This window comes from Pan troglodytes, chromosome 15 (genome assembly GCF_028858775.2).
Source record: "Pan troglodytes isolate AG18354 chromosome 15, NHGRI_mPanTro3-v2.0_pri, whole genome shotgun sequence".
Lineage (NCBI taxonomy): Eukaryota > Metazoa > Chordata > Mammalia > Primates > Hominidae > Pan > Pan troglodytes.
Window position 1 is genome coordinate 33,304,930 of NC_072413.2, and position 22,845 is coordinate 33,327,774.

General features: G+C 41.0%; 3 protein-coding genes across 5 annotated transcripts in view; 2 read left to right on the top strand and 1 right to left on the bottom strand.

Annotated features, from left to right (window-relative positions):
* The window catches only part of SRP54 (signal recognition particle 54), a 99,333-nt gene extending 96,526 nt beyond the window's left edge, over window positions 1-2,807 (top strand). The window contains exon 17 of the mRNA XM_054665677.2: window positions 446-2,807. Coding sequence (XP_054521652.1) covers window positions 446-652 — 207 coding nt within the window. The 3' untranslated portion in view covers window positions 653-2,807. The remainder of the gene's footprint in view (window positions 1-445) is intronic.
* FAM177A1 (family with sequence similarity 177 member A1) overlaps window positions 1-2,807 on the top strand; it is a 37,438-nt gene extending 34,631 nt beyond the window's left edge. Inside the window, exon 5 of the mRNA XM_510231.8 lies at window positions 446-2,807. Within this exon, the coding sequence (XP_510231.3) occupies window positions 446-652 (207 nt within the window). The 3' untranslated portion in view covers window positions 653-2,807. The remainder of the gene's footprint in view (window positions 1-445) is intronic.
* A 2,102-nt stretch (window positions 2,808-4,909) lies between these two features.
* Window positions 4,910-22,845, bottom strand: part of PPP2R3C (protein phosphatase 2 regulatory subunit B''gamma) — a 36,883-nt gene continuing 18,947 nt past the window's right edge. For 2 of the 3 annotated variants that reach the window (XM_016925743.3, XM_063792672.1), the window contains 7 exons: window positions 18,690-18,822; window positions 16,143-16,198; window positions 15,992-16,067; window positions 14,486-14,622; window positions 10,508-10,645; window positions 7,378-7,437; window positions 4,910-5,220 (listed from right to left, as the gene is read on the bottom strand). In XM_016925743.3, the coding sequence (XP_016781232.1) occupies window positions 5,032-5,220; window positions 7,378-7,437; window positions 10,508-10,645; window positions 14,486-14,622; window positions 15,992-16,067; window positions 16,143-16,198; window positions 18,690-18,822 (789 nt within the window). In that variant the 3' untranslated portion in view covers window positions 4,910-5,031. The remainder of the gene's footprint in view (window positions 5,221-7,377; window positions 7,438-10,507; window positions 10,646-14,485; window positions 14,623-15,991; window positions 16,068-16,142; window positions 16,199-18,689; window positions 18,823-22,845) is intronic. The other variant, NM_001246654.1, reaches the window with a different exon arrangement.

Consider the following 22,845-nt stretch of genomic DNA (forward strand, 5'->3'; position numbering starts at 1 on the left):
TTGTGGTCAGGAGTTCGAGACCAGCCTGGCCAACATGGTGAAACCTTGTCTTTACTAAAAATACAAAAATTAGCTGGGCGTGGTTGCAGGTGCTTGTAGTCCCAGCTACTCAGGAGGCTGAGGCAGGAGAATTGCTTGAGCCTGGGAGATGGAGGTTGCAGTGAGCCACTGCACTCCAGCCTGGGTGACAGAGCAATACTCTTTCTCAAAAAAAACAAACAACAAGAAAAAACTACTTTCCTTAAAATGTTTTACAGTAGTTATTTCAATTAGAGAGCAGGAGAAGGGAAAGTATGTCTTAATTAGACCAAACTGATTTGAACATGAGACTGTTTTTTTTTTTTTTTTTTTTTTTTAAACATAAGCTGACAGTGGGGAAAACAGCACTATATACCTTTTGGACTTTCGTATTTCAACTATTCTTGATGTTGCTCCTTTTTTTTAGGAAGAAGAAGAAGAAGAAGAAAACAGGATGTCTGAAGAAGCAGAAAGACAATATCAACAGAATAAATTGCAGACTGATTCCATTGTTCAGACAGATCAACCAGAGACAGTGATATCCAGCTCATTTGTGAATGTCAATTTTGAAATGGAGGGAGACAGTGAAGTAATTATGGAAAGCAACCAAAATCCAGTCTCTGTCCCACCATAAAATGAAATGACTATCAAGCTTCAAACTCTTAAGTTTTTTTTTTTTTACTACAAAAACTTTCACATTCTTTATTCAGTGGGACTTAATACAATTATTTATATTTTAAATTATTAAAGTATCTGGAAAGGGAAAATGTTTTCTTCATTTTTAGGATCTATCTAGCAAAAGCCAGATCTGAAATTCAGATATTTGTACTGTTTTTACTGTGTATAGAAATTAGTGCTTTGGTTTTAAAATGATCTTTTAAAAAAGTTAAGGACATCCTAGAGCCTTAATAGTTAAGAAGAGTTAAATTATCAAGCCTATTTGTGCATTTGCTTTTTTTAAAAAAGGTAAGTTGCTGATTAAGTCTAATTGGAATTGATAATTCCATAGTCTTAGATTAAAATGAGGATATTTTCTCCTAGATTTTCTCATGTTATGCCATGCATTTATATATCTAACCATTAATTTCACACTAAGGATGCTTCACCATATAATAAAAGGAGCAAGATGGAAGCACTTTGAATTTTCTTTCATTGAGAATAACTGTTTTATGTAAGAATCTGTATTTATAACACCAGATATTAAGATAGGCTTCCATTTTTTAATGCAACCCACTTACTTAATCTTGTATTCTTTTTCAGGACTCAAATAACTAGCTTTGAACATAATATTAAAACACTACTTATAGAATAGATTTATTAATGTTAATACCTAGTGAATATCCATGTGGCATCCTGGTTATGTTATCGGTTCAGCGTTAATCCTATAGAAAAGTGGTTTGGAGGGGATTGGGGGATAGTGGGACAGGTATAGATTTAATCCATCAGGAGCAATTAGATATTGTATAAGGTGCAATGATAGCCTAATGAAATTACCCGTCATTCATCATTTAGAAGTAGCAACAGTGAAGACTGGACGGTTTACTTGAATCTGGTTGGCCACTCCTCTACCTACTTGCTTATTTGTAAACCTTATAAATGTATATATTGTGAAGCTAATTTTGAAAATATTCCTAAATATGGCCAGGTACGGTGCTCACACCTGTAATCCCAGCACTTTGGGAGGCTGAAGTGGGCAGATTACTTGAGGTCAGGAGTTTGAGACCAGCCTGGCCAACGTAGTGAAACCCCGTCTCTACAAAAATACAAAAATTAGCCAGGCGTGGTGGTGCACGCCTGTAATCCCAGCTGCTCGGGAGGCTGAGGCAGGAGAATCACTTGAACCAGGGAGGTGGAGGTTGCAGTGAACCAAGATTGCACCACTGCACTCCAGGCTGGGCGACAGAGTGAGACTCCATCTTGGGGGGAAAAAAGTATATATATATATACACACACACACAGACACACACACACACACACATATATATCTAAATGTGTGTATAGAACCTTTTATCAGTATAACATTGATTTATAATTAAATGTGGGTGAGGAAGAATGTGTGGAGTGTTTCAGAAATTTTGATCTTAAAAGCCTTTTCAGAAACTCAAAGCTTTCAGAAATTAAGTTATATTAATAGCCTTCTAAACAGCATTAAGTTTTCAATTTTAATATATCAATATAAAATATAGTGTCAAAGAAAGTAACATCAATATAGTGGGTCTGTAATGGAAATCTGTCAATGAACATGAACTGAGTTCTTCAACTACAGGTTGAAGGATAATTAAACTTTTCATTAGGAGTGTTCAGCTACATGGATTCATGGAATGGTGGTTCATAGTAAGTGATGGTAATCTTTTTATTCATGGGTGTAAACCCTTTATAACTTAGTGCTTAAAATATTAATCTTTTGATTATATAATGTCCCATGAATTATAGTTTACCAATAGTTCTAAAACATGCTAACCTGACCTTTTCCTTCTAATTTGTTTTTAACTTCATTCGAGATAGTGCCTCTCACTCACAGATATTTATTTGGTTATCAAGTGAAGATAGGTGTGTCTAAAAGTGATCTTCTGAATCCTGTCTCCCTAGAGGTACTAGTATCTAGAGTTTACCCAGAAAATTTTATGATTGTAACAAAAGGAAGTAGTGACTTATGAAGGTTTTATTTCTTGAATTTTACTTTTGCTACTTGTCCAATAGTGGCTAGTTGATGTTTATCAATATAGTTATTCACTGTGCCTTAAGTTTATACTTTGTTTATGCAAACTATAAAATTTCCCATAAAGGTATTCAATGGTTTGTCTTACTTTAAGCCTCTTTCACTCACTTTTTCCTATCTCCTTTTCAGTCCCTTTAAGAATTCCAGTTCCAGCTGGGCACGGTGGCCCACGCCTGTAGTCCCAGCACTTTGGGAGGCCAAGGTGGGCGGATCACTAGGTCAGGAGTCCGAGACCAACCTGGCCAACATGGTGAATTAGTAGAGATGGATTTCTACTAAAAATACAAAAATTAGCCGGGCATGGTAGCAGGTGCTTGTAATCCCAGCTGCTCGGGAGGCTGAGGCAGGAGAATCGCTTGAGCCTGGGAGGCGGAGGTTGCAGTGAACGGAGTTTGCACCATTGTACTCCAGCCTGGGCGACACAGCAAGACTCGTCTCCAAAAAAAAAAAAACAGAATTCCAGTTCCTTCTGGATCATAGTTCATATTTACCTTCTTCTGATCTTTCAGCATCTCATAAAAACTAAATGTAATGTATAACTGAAGTCTTTATCCTGAATTAACATAAATTCTTTAACAAAAATCCTTAACAAAATGAAGTTTGTTTTTTGGTTTGAGACAGGGTCTTACTCTGTTGCCCAGGCTGGAGTGCAATAGTGCAATCATGGCTCACTCCAGCCTCGACCTCCTGGGCTTAAGCAGTCCTTCCCTGTCAGCCTCATAAGGATCTGGGACTACAGGCTCACACCACCATGCCCAGCTAATGTTTTTTATTTATTTTTTGTAGAGACTTGGTTTTGCCATGTTGTCCGGGCTTGGAATTAAGTTTTGTAAAATGTAACTCTGGTATTGGTTAATAAAACTAGACAATTTTTTTTTTTTTTTTTTTTTTTTTTTTTTTTTGAGATGGAGTCTCACTCTGTTGCCAGGCTGGAGTGCAGTGGCTCGATCTTGGCTCACTGCAAGCTCCGCCTCCCGGGTTCACGCCATTCTCCTGCCTCAGCCTCCTGAGTAGCTGGGACTACAGGCACCCTCCACCATGCCCAGCTAATTTTTTGTATTTTTAGTAGAGACGGCGTTTCACTGTGTTAGCCAGGATGGTCTCAATCTCCTGAACTCGTGATCCGCCCACCTCAGCCTCCCAAAGTGCTGGGATTACAGGCGTAAGCCACCGTGCCCGGCCAACAAGTTTTTTATACCAATGATTTTCATGAAAGTAAAATACTAGTTTGAATACATTTTATTAAAACATCCAATTAAAAGAAAGAACAAGGCTGGGCACGTGGCTCACGTATCACTGTGAATCATGGTGGCTATAGTCTCAGCACTTTGGGAGGCCGAGGCAGGCAGATCACCTGAGGTCAGGAGTTTGAGAACAGCCTGGCCAACATGGCGAGACCCCCATCTCTACTAAAAATACAAAAATTAGCCAGGCATGGTGGTGCACACCTGAAGTCCCAGCTGCTTAGGAGGCTGAGGCAGGAGAATCGCTTGAAGCTGGGAGGTGGAGGCTGCAGTGAGCAGAGATCATGCCACTGCACTCCAGCCTGGGCAACAGACGGAGACTGTCTCAAGAGAAAAAAAAAAAAAAACCGCAAAACAAAAAGGCTGGGCGTGGTGCCTCACACCTGTAATCCCAGTACTTTGGGAGGCCGAGGCGGGCAGATGACTTGAGGTCAGGAGTTTGAGACCAGCCTGGCCAACATGGTGAAACCCTGTCTCTGCTAAAATACAAAAATTAGCCAGGTGTGTTGGCAGGCGCCTATAATCCCAGCTACTCAGGAGGCCGAGGCAGGAGAATCACTTGACCCCCCCTAAAAAAAAAATCCTAATCCTAACCCAGAAATAAAATGGCTCTACTCATGAATGGGAAAGTTTGTCATCTTTGAGATTTTATATATATAGACACACACACACACACATGTTGTGTGTATATATATATGCACTGTCAGTCAAATATTCACATTCTAAATGACTGTCAGAAATATTCCATGGAAACTTCATCTCTGAAGATTATACAGATTTAAACTGAACATCATCTACCTACAGCAAATCACACTTCCCATCTTTGAACTAAAAGGAACCAGAACTTACCCCACCTCCTAACAAGCAATATTTGGTCCTATTGCTTCTAAACTATTGCAACCAAAATTCCAGTAACCAAAACATTTGCTGTGTTCTCTAGGCATATCAAGTAAGTGTTTTATTTAGACCATTTCTGAGGATTTTGCTTTAAAGGCTTTACATGCAGCATTCAAGTATCTCTTAATACAAGACAGTCTAGTCTTTCAGAGATCATGTATCATCAAGGTCTGCAGAGTTTTCACTGTCATTTGCAACAAGAGCCTCTCTGTTCTCGTAAGTCCAGAAGCCATTCAGATCGATTAGAATGGTGGTTACTGTGTCTCCTTGATTACTGTTGATTAAATCCTGAAGAGAGATTTTCAAAGGATCCTTTGGTTTTACCATGTCAAAGATTTCATCCTGCAAGAGAAAAAAAAACTACAATGAAATTTGATCCACTTAATTTCTATCACACATAGTGATCCAAAATTCAGGGCTGTTTGCATCCACTGAAGTACAGAGGAATAAAATTGAGGGCTGCTACTTGGGCTTATGTTAATTTTTTGTTCTACTTTTTTTCTTTTCCATTTAACAGGCAGTTTCCTTTTCTCTACCTACAACCACAAAATTTTATTGGATAACTCCTTAGCTATGTGATAGCTATCCTTCGTTTTATAGATGAAGAAACCAAGGCTCAGTGCCTAATCCAGCTACGTAGGTAATTAGTGGCAGAACTATCTAATGCAGTGTTCAGGGACTGCACGTTAACTAGTTTCTTATATATTTTTCTGTTGCCTTCTAATTGGTGAAACAAGGTTTTGTCTGTAGTTTTTGTTTTTGTTGTTTTGTTTTGTTTTTGAGATGGAGTCTCACTCTGTCATCCAGGCTGGAGTGCAGTAGTGCGATCTTGGCTTACTGCAACCTCCGCCTCCTGGGTTCAAGCGATTCTTCTGCCTCAGCCTCCCGAGTAGGTGGGACTACAGGTGCACGCCACCACACCCAGCTAATTTTTGTATTTTTAGTAGAGATGGGGGTTTCACCATATTGGCCAGGCTGGTCTCAAACTCCTGATGTTAAGTAATCTGCCTGCTTTGGCCTCCCAAATTGCTGGAATTATAGGTGTGAGCCACTGCGCCCAGCCTTGTTTTTTTTGAGACAGAGTTTCACCCTTGTTGCCCAGGCTGGAGTGCAATGGTGTGATCTCGGCTTACCACAACCTCTGCCTCCTGGGTTCAAGCGATTCTCCTGCCTCAGCCTTCCAAGTAGCTGGGATTACAGGCGTGTGCCACCACATCTGGCCAATTTTTGTATTTTCAGTAGAGACGGGGTTTCTCCATATTGGTCAGGCTGGTCTTGAACTCCCGACCTCAGGTGATCCGCCTGCCTTGGCCTTCCAAAGTGCTGGGATTACAGGCGTGAGCCACCGTGCCCAGCCCCTTCTTTTTTGTGTGTGTGAGATGGAGTGTCCTTCTGTCACCCAGGCTGGAGTGCAGTAGTGCGATCTTGGCTCGCTGCAAACTTCGCCTCCCAGGTTCAAGCCATTCTCCTGTCTTGACCTCCCTAATAGCTGGGATTACAGCCGTGTACCACCACACCCGGCTAACAAGGGTTTGGTTTAATTTTTTTTTGCTAACCGTTCAGCTCAATTAAACATCTAAATGTTTCAGAGATAGTGACAAAGCTTCATTTCCAATGTTGATGTCAACATTTTATTAGGATGGGAGAGGGGAGTTCTCTCTGGATATGCATTAGACATCCAAAAAGAAGCTAAATTCTGCTAAAACTTACTGGAACATATAGAAGACCTCCTTCTATATTATGAAGTGTACAACAGATATTTACAGGGAATTAGTACATGTTTTCTAATCTTTTTGTAGTAAAATAACTACAAAATTTGTAGTAAAATAAAATTTGTAGCAAAATTACTGAAAGTGAACAGGCTGTTTGAGGTAGCATACTAAAACAGTTTCCAAGGTAAAAAATCAGTTTACAGTTGAACAGACTGCCGTAGGATATAGACTGTACTGACTGTCTTAATTTTCTTTTTTTTCTTTTGAGATGGAGTTTCACTCTTGTTGCCCAGGCTGGAGTGCAGTGGCACAATCTCAGCTCACTGCAACCTCCACCTCCCGGGCTCCAATGATTCTCCTGCCTCAGCCTCCCGAGTAGCCGGGATTACATGCATGCGCCACCATGCCCAGCTAATTTTTGTATTTTTAGTAGAGACGGGGTTTCACCATGTTGACCAGGCTGGTCTCGAACTCCTGACCTCGGGTGATCCGCCTGCCTCAGCCTCCCAAAGTGCTGGGATTACAAGCATGAGCCACTGAGCCCGGCCCCCTGACTGTCTTAATTAAAATGAATGAATGCTTCCAATGAAAACATAATGATGACAATACTAAAATTATAAACTACATAAATAGTCCAAATGTGGTCTCAGTTCGTAATGATTTAAATATCAGTTCAGAACAAAAAGCAAACACTTGATTCAAAAGTTGCTTTCATATAAAATTTCATGTAATACAAATGACTATCTCATAATTATCTGGTAATACGTAAATTAAAGGAAAAGATAACCTTGACATCTTGAAATGAAACAGGATCTTGTCCATGGATTTTCATTAGTTCCTGTATGGCCTGTATTTAATAGAAATAAATCTGTAAATAAAAAATGAAATACACAACATCCCTCTTTTGCCCTACAACCCCTTTCTACTTATACTTCCTTTCTTATCAGACCACAAACCTCATCATTCTCTCTCTTGCCAATCTTCTTAGCTTTCTTGACCTTATTCCACATCAGTGAGCAAAACCTAAATTCTCGATTAGTGTATTGACCTTTTTAGACCTATATCTTAACTATTGAGAACTTCAGGAAAAAAAATAAAAAGATTACGGATTGCTGCTTCTACATAGGAATGTTCTCCAACCTCAAACAGGCCCTCAGCATGGCCTCACAATTACTCTGTTTGATCTGCTCCTCTCATTTTCCATGAATGTTATTCCTGCCTTCACTATTCTCTTAAGATCCCCAATCTACTGTCTCCCTTCCTACCCTACACTTTGCTTTCTACGTAATACAAGAAATGGAGGTAGACCTCCCAAAACTCTTCCTTTTCATAAACTTTAACAAAAAAATGAAGAAACTGCTGTCATCCAGTAGGAATACAAAATACTTCAGGTGAGCATTATTCACTGGAAATGTGAAGTTTCAAATTCTTGGTGAATAGTCAACTTTGTTCCCGATGCCTACTCTGTTACCACTAATAATCAGAGTATCCATAAAGGAATCCCTTTGAAGTAGGTAAGAATCTGAGTACACGCTCTGTTAATATAGTAATAGATGGTATGATCTAGAGTGAATCATCCAGACCCAGCTTTATCATTAGGATAGTGATGTCCAAACGCCCTATGAACAGCCCAGGATTATAGGGCTCAGCATTGGACACTTTTTACCTTATCCCATATAACCAAGCCTAAATAAGCTTTGACAAAATGCTTATATGAAATATTTTTAAAGTATTTTTAAAACAATTTAATATTCTAAGAGTAGAAAATACTGTAAAGAAATCTTTATGAAAAAGAACAGTGTTTAATTTCAAATACATTTATTTTCTTAAGACTGGATTTTTACTTAATAGGTTTGTCTAAAGTAGGGGCATTCCTATGATGGGTTGGTATTTATTTTCTCAGATGAGCCGCTGATATAAGCCCATATAGCATTCAGTTTTTTTAATTTTTATTTTTAGAGATAGGGTCTTACTCTGTCATTCAGGCCGTAGTGCAGTGGCAAATCATGGATCACTGCAGCCTTGACCTCCCGGACTCTAGTGATCTTCCCACCTTAGCCTCTCAAGTAGCTGGGACTGCAGGCATGTGCCACCACACCCAGCTAATTTTTAATTTTTTTGTAGAGATGGAGTCTCCCTATGTTGCCCAGGCTGGTTTCCCAACTCCTGGGCTCAAGCAACCCTCCTTCCCTGGCCTCCCAACGTGCTGGGATTAGAAGCATGAGCGACCACGCCTGGCCTAAAAATTATTTTCATGGTTTATTTATTTCAACATAGCAAATAAAAGTATCTACAACTGGCTGGGCACAGCCTCCCCAGTAACCGGGACCACAGGCATGTGACCACTACACCCAGCTAATTTTTTAAATTTTTTGTAGAAGTTGGGGTTTCCCTGTGTTGCCCAGGCTGGTCTCAAACTCCTGTGCTCAAGTGAACCTCCTGCCTCAGCTTCCCTAAGTGCTGGGATTACAGGTGTGAGCCACCATGCCTGGGGTATGATTTTTAAATTTTTTTTTTCTTTTTGAGACTCATTCTCGCTCTGTTACTCAGGCTGCAGTGCAGTGGCGCAATCTCGGCTCACTGCAAGCTCTGCCTCCTGGGTTCATGCCATTCTCCTGCCTCAGCCTCCCGAGTAGCTGGGACTACAGGCGCCCGCCACCACGCCTGGCTGATTTTTTTGCATTTTTAGTAGAGATGGGGTTTCACCATGTTAGTGAGGATGGTTTTGATCTCCTGACCTTGTGATCCGCCCACCCTGGCCTCCCAAAGTGCTGGGATTACAGGCATGAGCCACCGCAACCCGGCCGATTTTTAAATTTAATAAAAGCATTTACATAACAGATTTCAGAAAGAAATCAAGTTTTTAGTTTTCTTTCCTACTTAAAAAAATATAACTGAGTGAAAGCTGATTTGACTAGATGTAAAATAAAAATATGTAAATACATGTCAGGGGCTGTACTACCATTGGAATTACAAATATGTGATAAATTCTATACTTGTGATGAAAAACTTGTAAGATGCTAAGCAGTTCAGAAAAGGTAGCTCCTTTCCACAGAAATTTTTATAGACTTTGGTAGTTGTAGTTTTTTTTTGTTGTTTTTTTTTTTTGAGACCGAGTGTTGCTTTGCTGCCCAAGCTAGAATGCAGTGACGCGATTTGAGCTCACTGCAACCTCCGCCTCCTGGGTTCAAGTGATTCTCCTGCCTCAGCCTCCCAAGTAGCTGGGATTACAGGCGTGTGGACCCAGTTATTGGGGAGGCTGAGTGGGAAGACTGCCTGAGCCCAGGAGTTGGAGGTTGCGGCGAGCTATGATCATGCCACTGCAGCCTGGGCGACAGAGCCAGACCCTTTCTCAAAAAAAGAAAAAAATAAATAAAAATCACGAGTTAGGTAAAATGGTTACTAAATATTTAATTTAAACCAAATGATATATCTTTAATTTGCTCTTCTTTTTCTAATTTCCTAAAGTAGATGCTGATTTTAGATCTTTAACATTTTCCAGTATATCCATTCAATACTATAAATTTCCCTCTAGCCACTGCTTTTGCTGCATCTCACAATTTTTTTTTTTTTTTTTTTTTGAGACGGAGTCTCACTCTGTCACCCAGGCTGGAGTGCAGTGGCACAATCTCGGCTCACTGCAAACTCTGCCTCCCGGGTTCATGCCATTCTCCTGCCTCAGCCTCCCAAATAGCTGGTACTACAGGCACCCACCACCACACCTGGCTAATTTTTTGTATTTTTAGTAGAGACGGGGTTTCACCATGTTAGCCAGGATGGTCTCTATCTCCTGACCTTGTGATCCACCTGCCTCGGCCTCCCAAAGTGCTGGGATTACAGGCGTGAGCCACTGCACCGGCAGCAACAAAATGATATATCTTAAGGAACAATGACTCACTTATGCAAATGAGACTTACCCTAAAGAAATAATTAAGTGAAAAGACATTCAGGTATCCTTTGTTCTCAATATCAAGCAGTTTGAAAATATATTGTAGAGCTGCAGGTTCCTTTCTGTTTTCTAATGCAAGGACAAAGTCCAAGTAGGTCTTATAGTCCTACAGAACAGAAAATAATGTTCATTAGAGGCCTTAGTTGAAATTAACTTTCAAGTGAATATCTTATGATTTGAAGCTATTTTGCAATCAAAGGTGGCAAATTTAATTTTTTCCCTAAGTTATGAAATGAGAAATCCATTTATATACTTAATATTGGTTTCTAGGAAATTTTTTTCGAGACAGAGTTTCACTCTCGTTGCCCAGGCTGGAGTTGCAATGGCACAATCTCGGCTCACCACAACCTCCACCTCCCGGGTTCAAGCAATTCTCCTGCCTCAGCCTCCGGAGTAGCTGGGATTACAGGCATGTGCCACCATGCCTGGCTAATTCTGTATTTTTAGTAGAGATGGGGTTTCTCCATGTTGGTCAGGCTGGTCTCGAACTCCCGACCTCAGGTGATCCACCCGCCTCAGCCTCCCAAAGTGCTGGGATTATAGGCATGAGCCACCGTGCCCAGCCATAGGAATTCTATATATAATCTACACAGGACAGTTTTGAGGACATAGTTCTTTTTTATTTATTTATTTTTTTGAGACGGAGTCTTGCTCTATTGCCCAGGCTGGAGTGCAGTGGTGCAATCTCAGCTCACTGAAACCTCTGCCTCCCAGGTTCAAGTGATTCTCCTGTCTCAGCCTCCCAAGTAGCTGGGAATACAGGTGCACACCACTATGCCCAGCTAATTTTTATATTTTTAGTAGAGACAGGATTTTCCATGTTACCTAAGCTGGTCTCAAACTCCTGACCTCAAGTGACCCGCCTGCCCCGGCCTCCCAAAGTGCTGGGATTATAGGCATGCACCACTGTGCCCAGCCCTAGTTCATTTTTTTATGAGAGATTTGCTGTGTTAAACTATAATTTTCTTTCATTATTCTTGTTTTTGAGACAGGGTCTCACTTTATCAACCAGGCTGGAGTGCAGTGGTACAATCATAGTTCACTGCAACCTTGATCTCCCAGGCTCAAGCAATCTTCCCACTACAGCCTCCGAGGCAGCTGAGACTACAGGTGCACGCCATCACACTTGGCTAATTTTTTAAATTCTTTGTAGAGATGGGGTTTTCCTGTATTACCCATGCTAGTCTCAAACTCCTGGGCTCAAGCAATCATCTGGCCTCGGCCTCCCAAAGTGCTGGGACTAGAGGGATGAACTACTGCATCCTGCTTCAAACTTTTGAAACAGATGACTAAGCTATAAACTTATAACTTCATTTCAGTGCAGTTATTTTGAAAAACAAATTTTTTATCTGGAATGAACAGAACAGTATTTTTTTTTTGAGATGGAGTTTCGCTCTTGTTGCCCAGGCTGGAGTGCAATGGCGCGATCTTGGCTCACCACAACCTCTGCCTCCCGGGTTCAAGTCATTCTCCTGCCTCAGCCTCCTGAGTATCTGGGATTACAGGCATGCACCACCACGCCTGGCTAATTTTGTATTTTTAGTAGAGAAGCAGTTTCTCCAAGTTGGTCAGGCTGGTCTCAAAACTCCCGACCTCAGGTGATCCACCCACCTCGGCCTCCCAAAATGCTAGGATTACAGGTGTGAGCCACCGTGCCCAGTCTCAGAACAGTATATTTAAATTGCTATTTTAAAATATTGTTTAAAATTTTTAATTCAGATTTCCAATAAGAAGCTGTCTTGAGATTGCCAGACATTTTACAGTGAGCTGACACTGTTCTCATCCATAAAAAGGCAAAATGGAGAGGCCAGAAAGACATGAAGAGAACAGAAAGCCTTCCCTATAAAAACAGGATACGCACTTTGGGGGGCCGAGGCGGGCAGATCAGAAGGTCAAGAGATCGAGACCATACTGGCTAACACGGTGAAACTCCGTCTCTACTAAAAATACAAAAAAAAATTAGCCAGGCGTGGTGGCGGGCGCCTGTAGTCCCAGCTACTCGGGAGGCTGAGGCAGGAGAATGGCGTGAACCCGGGAGGCGGAGCTTGCAGTGAGCCGAGATCGCGCCACTGCACTCCAGCCTGGGCGACAGAGGGAGACTCCATCTAAAACAAAAACAAAAACAACAAAACAAAACAAAAAAACAGGATACTCAGATTTTTTTTTTTTAATGGTAAAAAGTAGTAATTGGGAGGTTCTCACTTAGATAACAATTTTATATTCTTAGAAAAGTTCCTTTCTGCATAAATAGCACTAAAGAGTTAAAGAATGCAGATTGTGATCTGACTTCATCCATAGTTGTAGCCTGATTTTCTCTATTCATCAGGAATCATTATATTAATAATATAAGCTCCTCACTGTCTATTGTTTACAGCTGTGGGAGTTACAAAGTAAATTTTCTGTGCCTTTTCCCCTCTTTTCTTTTGTTGTTACTAATGGTGTTATTTAGCAAACTGCTATTGAAGCTAAATGATAAATGTAAGACCCCCATTCTCATGACAATATGACTATTTTTTAAGCATAACTGGTTTGGGAAATTTATCAGATTCTTTTTTTTTTTTTGAGACGGAGTCTCGCTCAGTTGCCCAGGCTGGAGTGCAGTGGCGCCATCTCGGCTTACTGCAAGCTCCGCCTCCCGGGTTCACACCATTACACCATTCTCCTGCCTCAGCCTCTGGAGTAGCTGGGACTACAGGTGCCCGTCACCGCGCCCAGCTAATTTTTTGTATTTTTAGTAGAGACGGGGTTTCACCGTGTTAGCCAGGATGGTCTCAATCTCCTGACCTTGTGATCCACCCGCCTCGGCCTCCCAAAGTTATCAGATTCTTAACCCATGTTTTTAGCAGCAAAAATGGTGATTTTAAAATGCTGTTTAGAATTTTCCTTCTCAAGTATTTTGCATTGTCCTAATAAAAAGACAAGTGCATGTTATCTTCAGCTGTTCATATAGCCACTTCTAGAGACTAATACAACCTGATTCTCAGAATTAAATCATGGCATATGTGTTACTACATTTGACCTGGTAATTTAATGACGGAACTATCTAAATGAAAATAGCCAGAATAATTTACTAATGTTTCAGCTTTTAAGAGACATGGTCTCACTCTACTGCCCAGACGGGAGTGCAGTGGCCTCATCATAGCTCACTGCAGCCTCAAATTCCTCAGGCCAAGCAATCCTCCTGCCTCAGCCTCCCGAGTAGCTATACTACAGGCACATTCCATCCATGCCCAAGTAATTTTTTTATTTTTTGTAGAGACAGTCTCGCTGTATTGCTCAGGCTAGTTTTGAACGACTGGCCTTAAGTGGTTCTGTGGCCTTGGCCTCCCAAAGCGCTGGGATTATAACCATAAGCTACCAAGCCTGGCCTCAGCTTTTTTTTAAAAAAAAAAAACTAGAATGCACTACTGTATAGTAGGTGCACTGACAATGAAATGAACAAAATAAGCTTTTCTATTTGCCCTGAGGCCATAATGCAGATGTTTTAATTTACGTTAAGACCAAAGACTCTGAATCTCAAGTAATTTGATCAGTTTACACATTTTAAAGACACTGTTACACAGTGATATAAATAAAGCTGGGCCGAGTGTGGTGGCTCACGCCTGTAATCCCAGCACTTTGGGAGGCAGATCACCTGAGGTCAGGAGTTCAAGACCAGCCTGGCCAACCTGGTGAAACCCCATCTCTCCTAAAAGTACAAAAATTAGCTGGATGCGGTGGTATGCACCCATAATCCCAGCTACTCCGGAGGCTGAGGCAGGAGAATCACTTGAACCTAGGAAGTGGAGGTTGCATTGAGCTGAGATCACACCACTGCACTCTAGCCTAGGCGACAGAGCAAGACTCTGTCTCAAAAAAAAAAGGGCTGTATTACATCAAGAAAAGGGTTTGTGGAAACTCTGGGAGCCTAAACTTTTAAAACTTAGCAGCAGATTTAAACTACTACCATTTCTCCATCATAAGTGAGACACTCCTGGAAAACACGGTCTAAGAAGACATTGGTCATGGTAGCTGTTCCATAGCGTGAGAGTTCTTCTTTACTGAGCATGCCATTGTGATCTTTATCAAGATTCAAGTACTGGCCTTGGGAAGAAAAATAATAAAGACACGTATGACCACAATAAAATTTTAACCAGAAGAATAGACTAACAAAAAGTTTTTTCTTGGTTAATATTTTGATTTTCAAACTATTCATGTTATGATTAGGGTAGTGGCCTATGTGTAATACTATCAGCTACCTTTGCAATCTTGATCAGAAAAACCCTTGGGCTAGAAACAGCCAAAAAAACCCATCATGAAGGCCATAGTCTCTGGGCTGTTTCACTTACATCATTATTTGTTTTCAGTTTGCAGTCTTTTTAAACATTCCTAGGTTTCTAAATTAAATGGAGGTAGAGGCCAACAAAAAGCACTGAAATGCTAGCACTTGAAAGTAGAGATAAGAATGCCAAAAGGAGGTCGGGCGTGGTGGCTCACGCCGGTAATCCCAGCACTTTGGGAGGCTGAGGGCAGATCAGAGGTCAGGAGTTCCAGACCAGCCTGGCCAACATAGTGAAACACCGTCTCTACTAAAAAAAAAAAAAAAAAAAAAAAAAAATATTAGCCGGGTGTGGTGGCAAGCGCCTGTAATCCCAGGTACTTGGGAGGCTGAGGCAAGGAGAATCGCTTGAACCTGGGAGGTGGAGGTTGCAGTGAGCCAAGATCATGCCACTGGACTCCAGCCCAGGTAACAGTGCAAGACTCCATCTCCAAAAAAAAAAAAAAAAAGCCAAAGGAGTCAAAAGACCACCCAACAAGATAATGTAGATTAGCTCCATCAGTAGACCCTGGGAATAGCATTTTATCAACAAAGCATGACAATAGCTAATGTTCATAATGATGCTCCTGAGTCAACAAGGATCAAATTACATTCCGTTCTATTGAAAAGGAAGTGTATAACTTAAAAAGGGTTCTGCTGGGTGCAGTGCCTCATGCCTATAATCCTAACACTTTGGGAGGTCAGGGCAGGTGGACTGCTTGAGCCCAGGAGTTTGAAACCAGCCTGGGCAACACAGTGAGATCCCATCTCTTAAAAAAACATAAAATAAATTAGCCAGGCATGGCGCCTGTAGACCCAGTACTGGGGGCGGTGGGGTGGGTGGGGTAGGGGCACTGAGGTGAGAGGATTGAGCCTAGGACTTCAAGGCTGCACTGAGCCGTGATCATGTCACTGCACTCCAGCCAGTGTGACAGAGTGAGACCCTGTCTTCAAAAAGAAAAGGTTGGGGGGAGTCCAAAAAGTTAAAACATCGGTATTTAAGCAAGTAAATTTTGGTAATGTAGAATACTAAAGCTTAAGGTAATTAAATATTTTGATCTTAAGGTGTATCAGTGTATGTATAAAACTGTCCTCTGAACACCAATTTCCTGAAGAATGGATAATTCAAATTTTAGCATTATGATAGGAACATACCATAAACTCTTAGGGCAGAAGGAGCAGAAAACCAATTTGTTTCTTGACTCTCCTTGGACAGTTCCTCATCCCTTAGCTAATGGAACACAAAGACATAATTAGAAGATAGCAACTGTCAAGTGATACAATTAAGTAGTTTAAAAACATTTACCTCCAATAAATCATCTAGGAAGCTGCATGCTAAAATATCTTGAATTTTTATCTTTCCTTTAAGAACATAAACAAACATAATTAATTTCATTTTAAGAAAAGAGCAACTCAATTAATTAAAAAAAATTTTTTTAACAAGAGCAATCACACAATTGATATTTTAAAGCTTCTAGCTCTTATGCTCCAAAGTCCTTATTACATATTGCTACAAAAAGGGAAATCTTGGCTGGGCGCGGTGGCTCACTGCGTAATTCCAGCACTTTGGGAAGCTGAGGCAGATGGATCACCTGAGGTCAGGAGTTCCAGACCAGCCTGGCCAACATGGTGAAACCCCATCTCTATTAAAAACACAAAAAATTAGCTGGGTGTGGTGGAGGGCACCTGTAATCCCAGCTACTCTGGAGGCTGAGGCAGGAGAATCGCTTGAACCTGGGAGGCAGAGGTTGCAGTGAGCTGAGATCAAGCCATTGTACTACAGCCTAGGGAACAAGAGCAAAACTCCATCCCCACCCTGCAAAAAAAAAAGAGAGAAACCTACAGGCAACATTTAATAACATCTCTACTTGTATACCTCAACTATATAAATCTAAGTGGTAAATTCTAAAATTATACTGATGTCAGATTTTCAAAAAAGTTGTGATTATAGATATAGTACTGCTGGTACACGAACAGGGACACTGTCTCCATTTATTTTTGGCAGTTTCTGGACTAGAAAGCAATACGCAGGTAAACAGGTGTGGTTTAAGAGCAGAGTTTGTTTTGTCTTGTTCTTGTTCTTTTTTTTTTTTTGAGACAGAGTTTCGCTCTTTGTTGCCCAGGCTGGAGTGCAATGGTGTGATTTCAGCTCACTGCAATCTCTGCCTCCTGGGTTCAAGCGATTCTCCTGCCTCAGCCTCCTAAGTAGCTGGGAATACAGGCACCCACCATCACACCCAGCTAATTTTTTCTATTTTTAGTAGAGATGGGGTTTCACTATGTTGGCCAGGCTGGTCTTGAACACCTGACCTCAGATGATTCACCCATCTTAGCCTCCCAACGTGCTGGGATTACAGGTGTGAGCCACTGCGCCTGGCTGCTGCTGCTTTTTTATACAGAAGAGGTCTGTCTTGCCAGGGCTGGTCTTGAACTCCTAGGCACTAGTGATTTCTCACCTCAGCCTCCCAAAGTGCTGGGATTACAGGTGTGAGCCACCACACCCAGCCCAGATTGGAGTTTGAATGCCACTTTTAAATATGTAACCTAGCAAAGTCTCAGTTGCCTTACACATAAAATGTGGACAATAATGTACCTTCCTTATGGGGTTATGAGATGAAAATGAATGAATCCATGTAAAATGCTTAGCATACTACATAAGTCAAAACGTGATATTATTTTGTAAAATTTGAAAAAGTATATATGTGTGTACTTATAGTAGAGGAGTTCAAAAAACACTGTCAGCTACCATATGCTGTGATTGGATTCATAACTGGATTTTTTTTTTTTTTTTTTTGGACACAAGGTCTGGCTCTGTTGCCCAGACTGAAGTGCAGTGGCCCGATCTTGGCTCACTGCAACCTCTGCCTCCTGGGTTCAAGTGATCCACTTCAGCAGCTTCCCAAGTAGCTGGGACTACAGGCGTGTGCCACTACGCCTGGCTAGTTTTTTTTTTTTTTTTTTTTTTTTTTTTGAGACGGAATTTCCCTCTTGTTGCCCAGGCTGGAATGCAATAGCGCGATCTCGGCTCACCTCTGCCTCCTGGGTTCAAGCAATTCTCCTGCCTCAGCCTCTCGAGTAGCTGGGATTACAGGTGTGAGCCACCGTGTCCAGCCAATTTTTGTATTTTTTTTGTAGAGAAAAAGTTTCACCATGTTGCCCAGGCTGATCTTGAACTCCTGAGTTCAAGTGGTCCACCCAACTCAGCCCCCCAGAGTGCTGAGATTACAGGCGTGAACCACTGTGCCAGGCCCATAGCTGAATTTTCAAGGACAGAAGTACAATCAGGCACTTTGATTTGGACCTTCTCTGTCCTTTCCTCTGCTCCAGTTACATGTAGTTAAGTCTGGGCAGGTTTGAACAGTTAATAAAACAAACTGTTAATGAGGCCATATTTACCAATCCGATCCTTATAGAGAATAAGAAAAATATGCATCACTGGCTAAATGGCTCTCATATTTCCAAATACATATTTTTCATCAAAAAGAGAATAATTCTGCAGTATGTCACACAGCAGAGACAGCAAATTATATGCAAATAACTGGCTTCCTAGAACTGGAAGGAGGTATTTATGACTGACTACCCACTTCATACTTCTTCACTGTTAGGTGATGTCCCTCCATCTGTCACACAGCAGGTTATGGTCAGTGCAATTAAATCATAAAAGATCTTCAGATAAACATAACCAAAGTACTGCTACTGTTTTTTCTACCTTTTTATCTCCTTGAAATTCACCAAATTTTTAATGGCAGTGACAGGAAAATAAATGATATTTTTCAAGAGTTTTCTCTAGTTATTGAGATTTAGATATAATAATATCCTCATAATATCTAAGTTAGATAAGATTTTCTTTTACCTGTTCTTAAAGGATCTAAAAAGAAGAAGAACTTCCTAACTGCTGTACAAACATAAAAGGAGTAGAAAGATTTTTCCAGACCATCTAATTGTGGCAACGTAGGGATAAGTTCCAATATGTAGTTTTCTAAATCCTGAAAATAAAACAAAATAAAGTGTTAAATGTCCAGTCTTGATTCATTAGATATTAGAATTTCATTACTAAAAATTATTCAGCATTAATACTATATTGATAAAGAAATAAATGCATGACTATTTTAGTGGTAAAACTATTTTACATTAAATTTTGTTTCTAATTTAAGTTTTAACATTTTTGAAAAGTAGTAAATTCTACATAGTTCCAAATTCAAAGGGAACAAAGATATTGATTAAAAAGCCTCTCACCTATTTCTTCTCCCCAAAGGTTAAGTAACTTGTATTATCAACTTCTGATGCAGCTTCCCAAAGGTAACAGATGCAAATATGAACCAATACATATATATTTCTTTCCCTCTTTTTTTTTTTTTTTTTTTGAGATGGAGTCTTGCTCTGTCACCCAGGCTGGAGTGCAGTGGTGTTGATCTCAGCTCACTGCAACCTCTGCCTCCCAAGTTCAAGCGATTCTCCTGCCTCAGCTTCCTGAGTAGCTGGGACTACAGGCGCACACCACCATGCCCAGCTAATTTTTGTATTTTTAGTAGAAACGGGGTTTCACCATGTTGGCCAGGATGGTCTCGATCTCTTGACCTCGTGATCCAGCCACCTCTGCCTCCCACAGTGCTGGGGCTACAGCCGTGAGGCACCACACCCAGCCTTTCCCTCTTTTTACACAAAGGATGTATCAACATACCATGAAAACTGCTTTTGTCATTCCGTAATATATTTTACAGTTATTCCACACTGACTCTCAAAGAGCTCCCACTCTTTGAGAATAAATAGCTATATATTATATCATTGCATAGATGTGCCCTATTTAACTAGGCCTCTATTGGGACATTTAGTTTTTTCCTAATATTTTGCTGCACGAAAAATAATACCATAAGGGCTAAGCTAATTATTCATTCATAGATATTGTGGAAGAATATAGAATACAATTTCTATAAGTGGACCTGCTGGGTTGTAGCATATGCACATGTAGAATTTTGATAGACCCTGGGAAACTTCCATCTCCCCACAAACGCCATGTGAATTTTATACTCCCACCAGCAATGTGAAGGCTATTTCTACAGTTCCGAATTCTGCACACAGGTGTCCCAGGAGCACCACAGTTAATGTACAGGGGTGCATCAGGATATTTTAAAATTTTGAGCGAAACAGCAACATTTGTCAGACACTGCATGACAGATATTGCTACAAGCTAGAACTACGTGCTCAAGGTAGTTCACATGTTCAATACTGGATCTCAACGTATTCCTTCTTTTTGAGGCAGGGTCTCACTGTCACACAGGCTGCTGGAGTGCAGTAGCATGATCTCGGCTCACTGAAACCTCTAACTCCCAGGCTCAAGTGATCCTCCCACCTCAGCCTCCTGAATAGCTGGGACCACAGAGATGCACCACCACACCCAGTTAATTTTTTGTATTTTGGTAGAGATGGGGATTCACCATGTTGCCCAGGCTGGTCTCGAACTCTTGAGCTCAAGCTATCTGCCCACCTTGGCCTCCCAGTGTTGGAATTACAGGTGTCAGCCACTGTGCCTGGTTATTATTCCTTTTTAAAAAATTTTTTAAATCACCAAAATGTCATGAATATATTCCTTTTTTTTCGAGATGGACTCTTGCTCTGTCGCCCAGACTGGAGTGCAGTGGCGAAATCTCAGCTTACTGCAACCTCCGCCTCCCGGGTTCAAGCGATTCTCCTGCCTCAGCCTCTTGAGTAGCTGGGACTACAGTCGCGTGCCACCATGCCTGGCTAATTTTTTGTATTTTTAGTAGAGACAAGGTTTCACCGTGTTAGCCAGGATGGTCTCGATCTCCTGACCTCGTGATCTGCCCGCCTTGGCCTCCCAAAGTGCTGGGATTACAGGCGTGAGCCACCATGCCCAGCCAAATATACTCCTTTTAATGACATAAATCTTTGCAAAGCTAGGTTTTGATGGTTCCTGTGGTAAAGTACCACACAAAAATTAGTGAACAGGAAATGAGGAGGGCAAGTGTCCAGTCTAATTCCCAGGTTTAAGTAGTTGTACACATCCCATTAATAACTGTACTTAAGAATGAAATAAAAATATCTTCTTTCAACTTAAGTGTATTATTTATTCAAATGGCCAATAAGCTTAATGAATACTCATTAAATTGTTTAAAATTAACTAGTTAATAAGTGAAACTTTTAGGGATTTCTTTTGGCTCAGAAGCACTGTGAAAAAATTACTCAAACACTAAAGGTGTCAATTCAAACTTTCTGATCTTTGCTAATTTGATAGGTGAAAAATGGCAACTTAGTGTAGATTTATCTGGCATTTCTCTTATGTGAAGTTAGTTGTTTCTTATGATTAAGAAGCATTTGAATTTTACTTTTTATACATTATCTATATCTTTGTCCAGTTTTTTATTGGGTTAATGGCTTTCTTCTTGATTTCTGGGAGCTTTTTATATATTAGGGTAATTGGCCATTTCTGACTGTTTCAGGTATTTCCCCCAGTTTGTTGTTTTCTTTTTACTTTAACATGGGCTTTGCCCTATAGATCTTTAAAAATTTAGCTGAATTTATTGTTTTCTAGACTTCTGGGTTTTGTCATACTTAGAAAGGCTTTCCCTATTACAGGATTATAAATTTAAAAGCCTCCCATGGTTTCTCTTTTTTTTTTTTTTTTTTTTTTGAGACGGAGTCTCAGTCCAGTCCAGGCTGGAGTGCAGTGGCGCAATCTCAGCTCACTGAAACCTCCACCTCTTGGGTTCAAGCGATTCTTGTGTCTCAGCCTGAGTAGCCAGGATTACAGGCACGTACCACCACGCCTGGCTAATTTTTGTATTTTTAGTAGAGAGGGGGTTTCGCCATGTTGGCCAGGCTGGTCTCGAACTCCTGACCTCAAGTGATCTGCCTGCCTTGGCCTCCCAAAGTGCTGGAATTACAGGCGTGAGCCACTGTGCCTTCCCATGGTTTCTTATACTTATGTTAACAATGTTATTTTTGCTTTAACCATTTCAAATATCAAATTTCTGGTAGATCCGAGATACTTTTAAGTTTATAGGGCAACTGGCATCTCAAACTTGAAGTGTCCAAAATGGGGCTCTCTTGTCATCTCCAACCTTGGTCCTCACCTGCTTTTCCTCTATTCCAACAGTTACTCAAAATAAAAATGTAAGACTTGTCTTTGGCTTCTCTTTTTCTTCATCAATGCCTTCACACTCCTTACCCTGAACATCCAATCTAGCAGCAATTTGTGTTTTTTCTGGGAAGGAGGGGAGTCCAAAATATATATTGAATTAATCTATTTCTTGCTTTCTCTACAGCCACCAATTACCCTAGTTATGGGCCCATCATCTCACCTGGACTATCATGGTAGGTGCCTAAATATTTTGCTTATACTCTAGATTTATTTATTTATCTATTTAGAGATGGAGCCTTGCTCTGTCACCCAAGCTGGAGTGCAGTGGCTCAATCTTGGCTCACTGCAACCTCCATCCCCTGGGTTCAAGTGATTCTCCTGCCTCAGCCTCCAAGTAGCTGGGATTACAGGTGCCTACCCCCATACCCAGCTAATTTTTGTATTTTTAGTGGAGACGGGGTTTCGTCATGTTGGCCAGGCTGGTCTTGAACTCCCGAGCTCAAGCGATCCACCTGCCTCGGCCTCCCAAAGTTGCTGGGATTACGGGCATGAGCCACCATGCCTGGCCGTACTTTGAGTTCCTTACATCCTCCATACAGCATCCAGAATGATCTTTTAAAATGTAAATCATATCCTGACAGACTCAGCTTAAAACTTCCGATGGTTTCCCGTTAGCCTCAAAATAAATCCAAAGTCCTTACTGTGGCCCAAAAGGCCCTACATGTGGCCCCTGCCTACTTCTCCAACTTCATTTTCTGTTACTATAATCCTTGTTCTAGCCACACTGGCTTCCTTCTGTTCCTAGAACAGGTCCAGGCTTAATTTTGCCTTGGAGACACTGTATTTGCCATTTCCTCTATACTACATCTTCATAAGGCTGGCTTCTTTCTCGTACTTCATGGCTAAAACT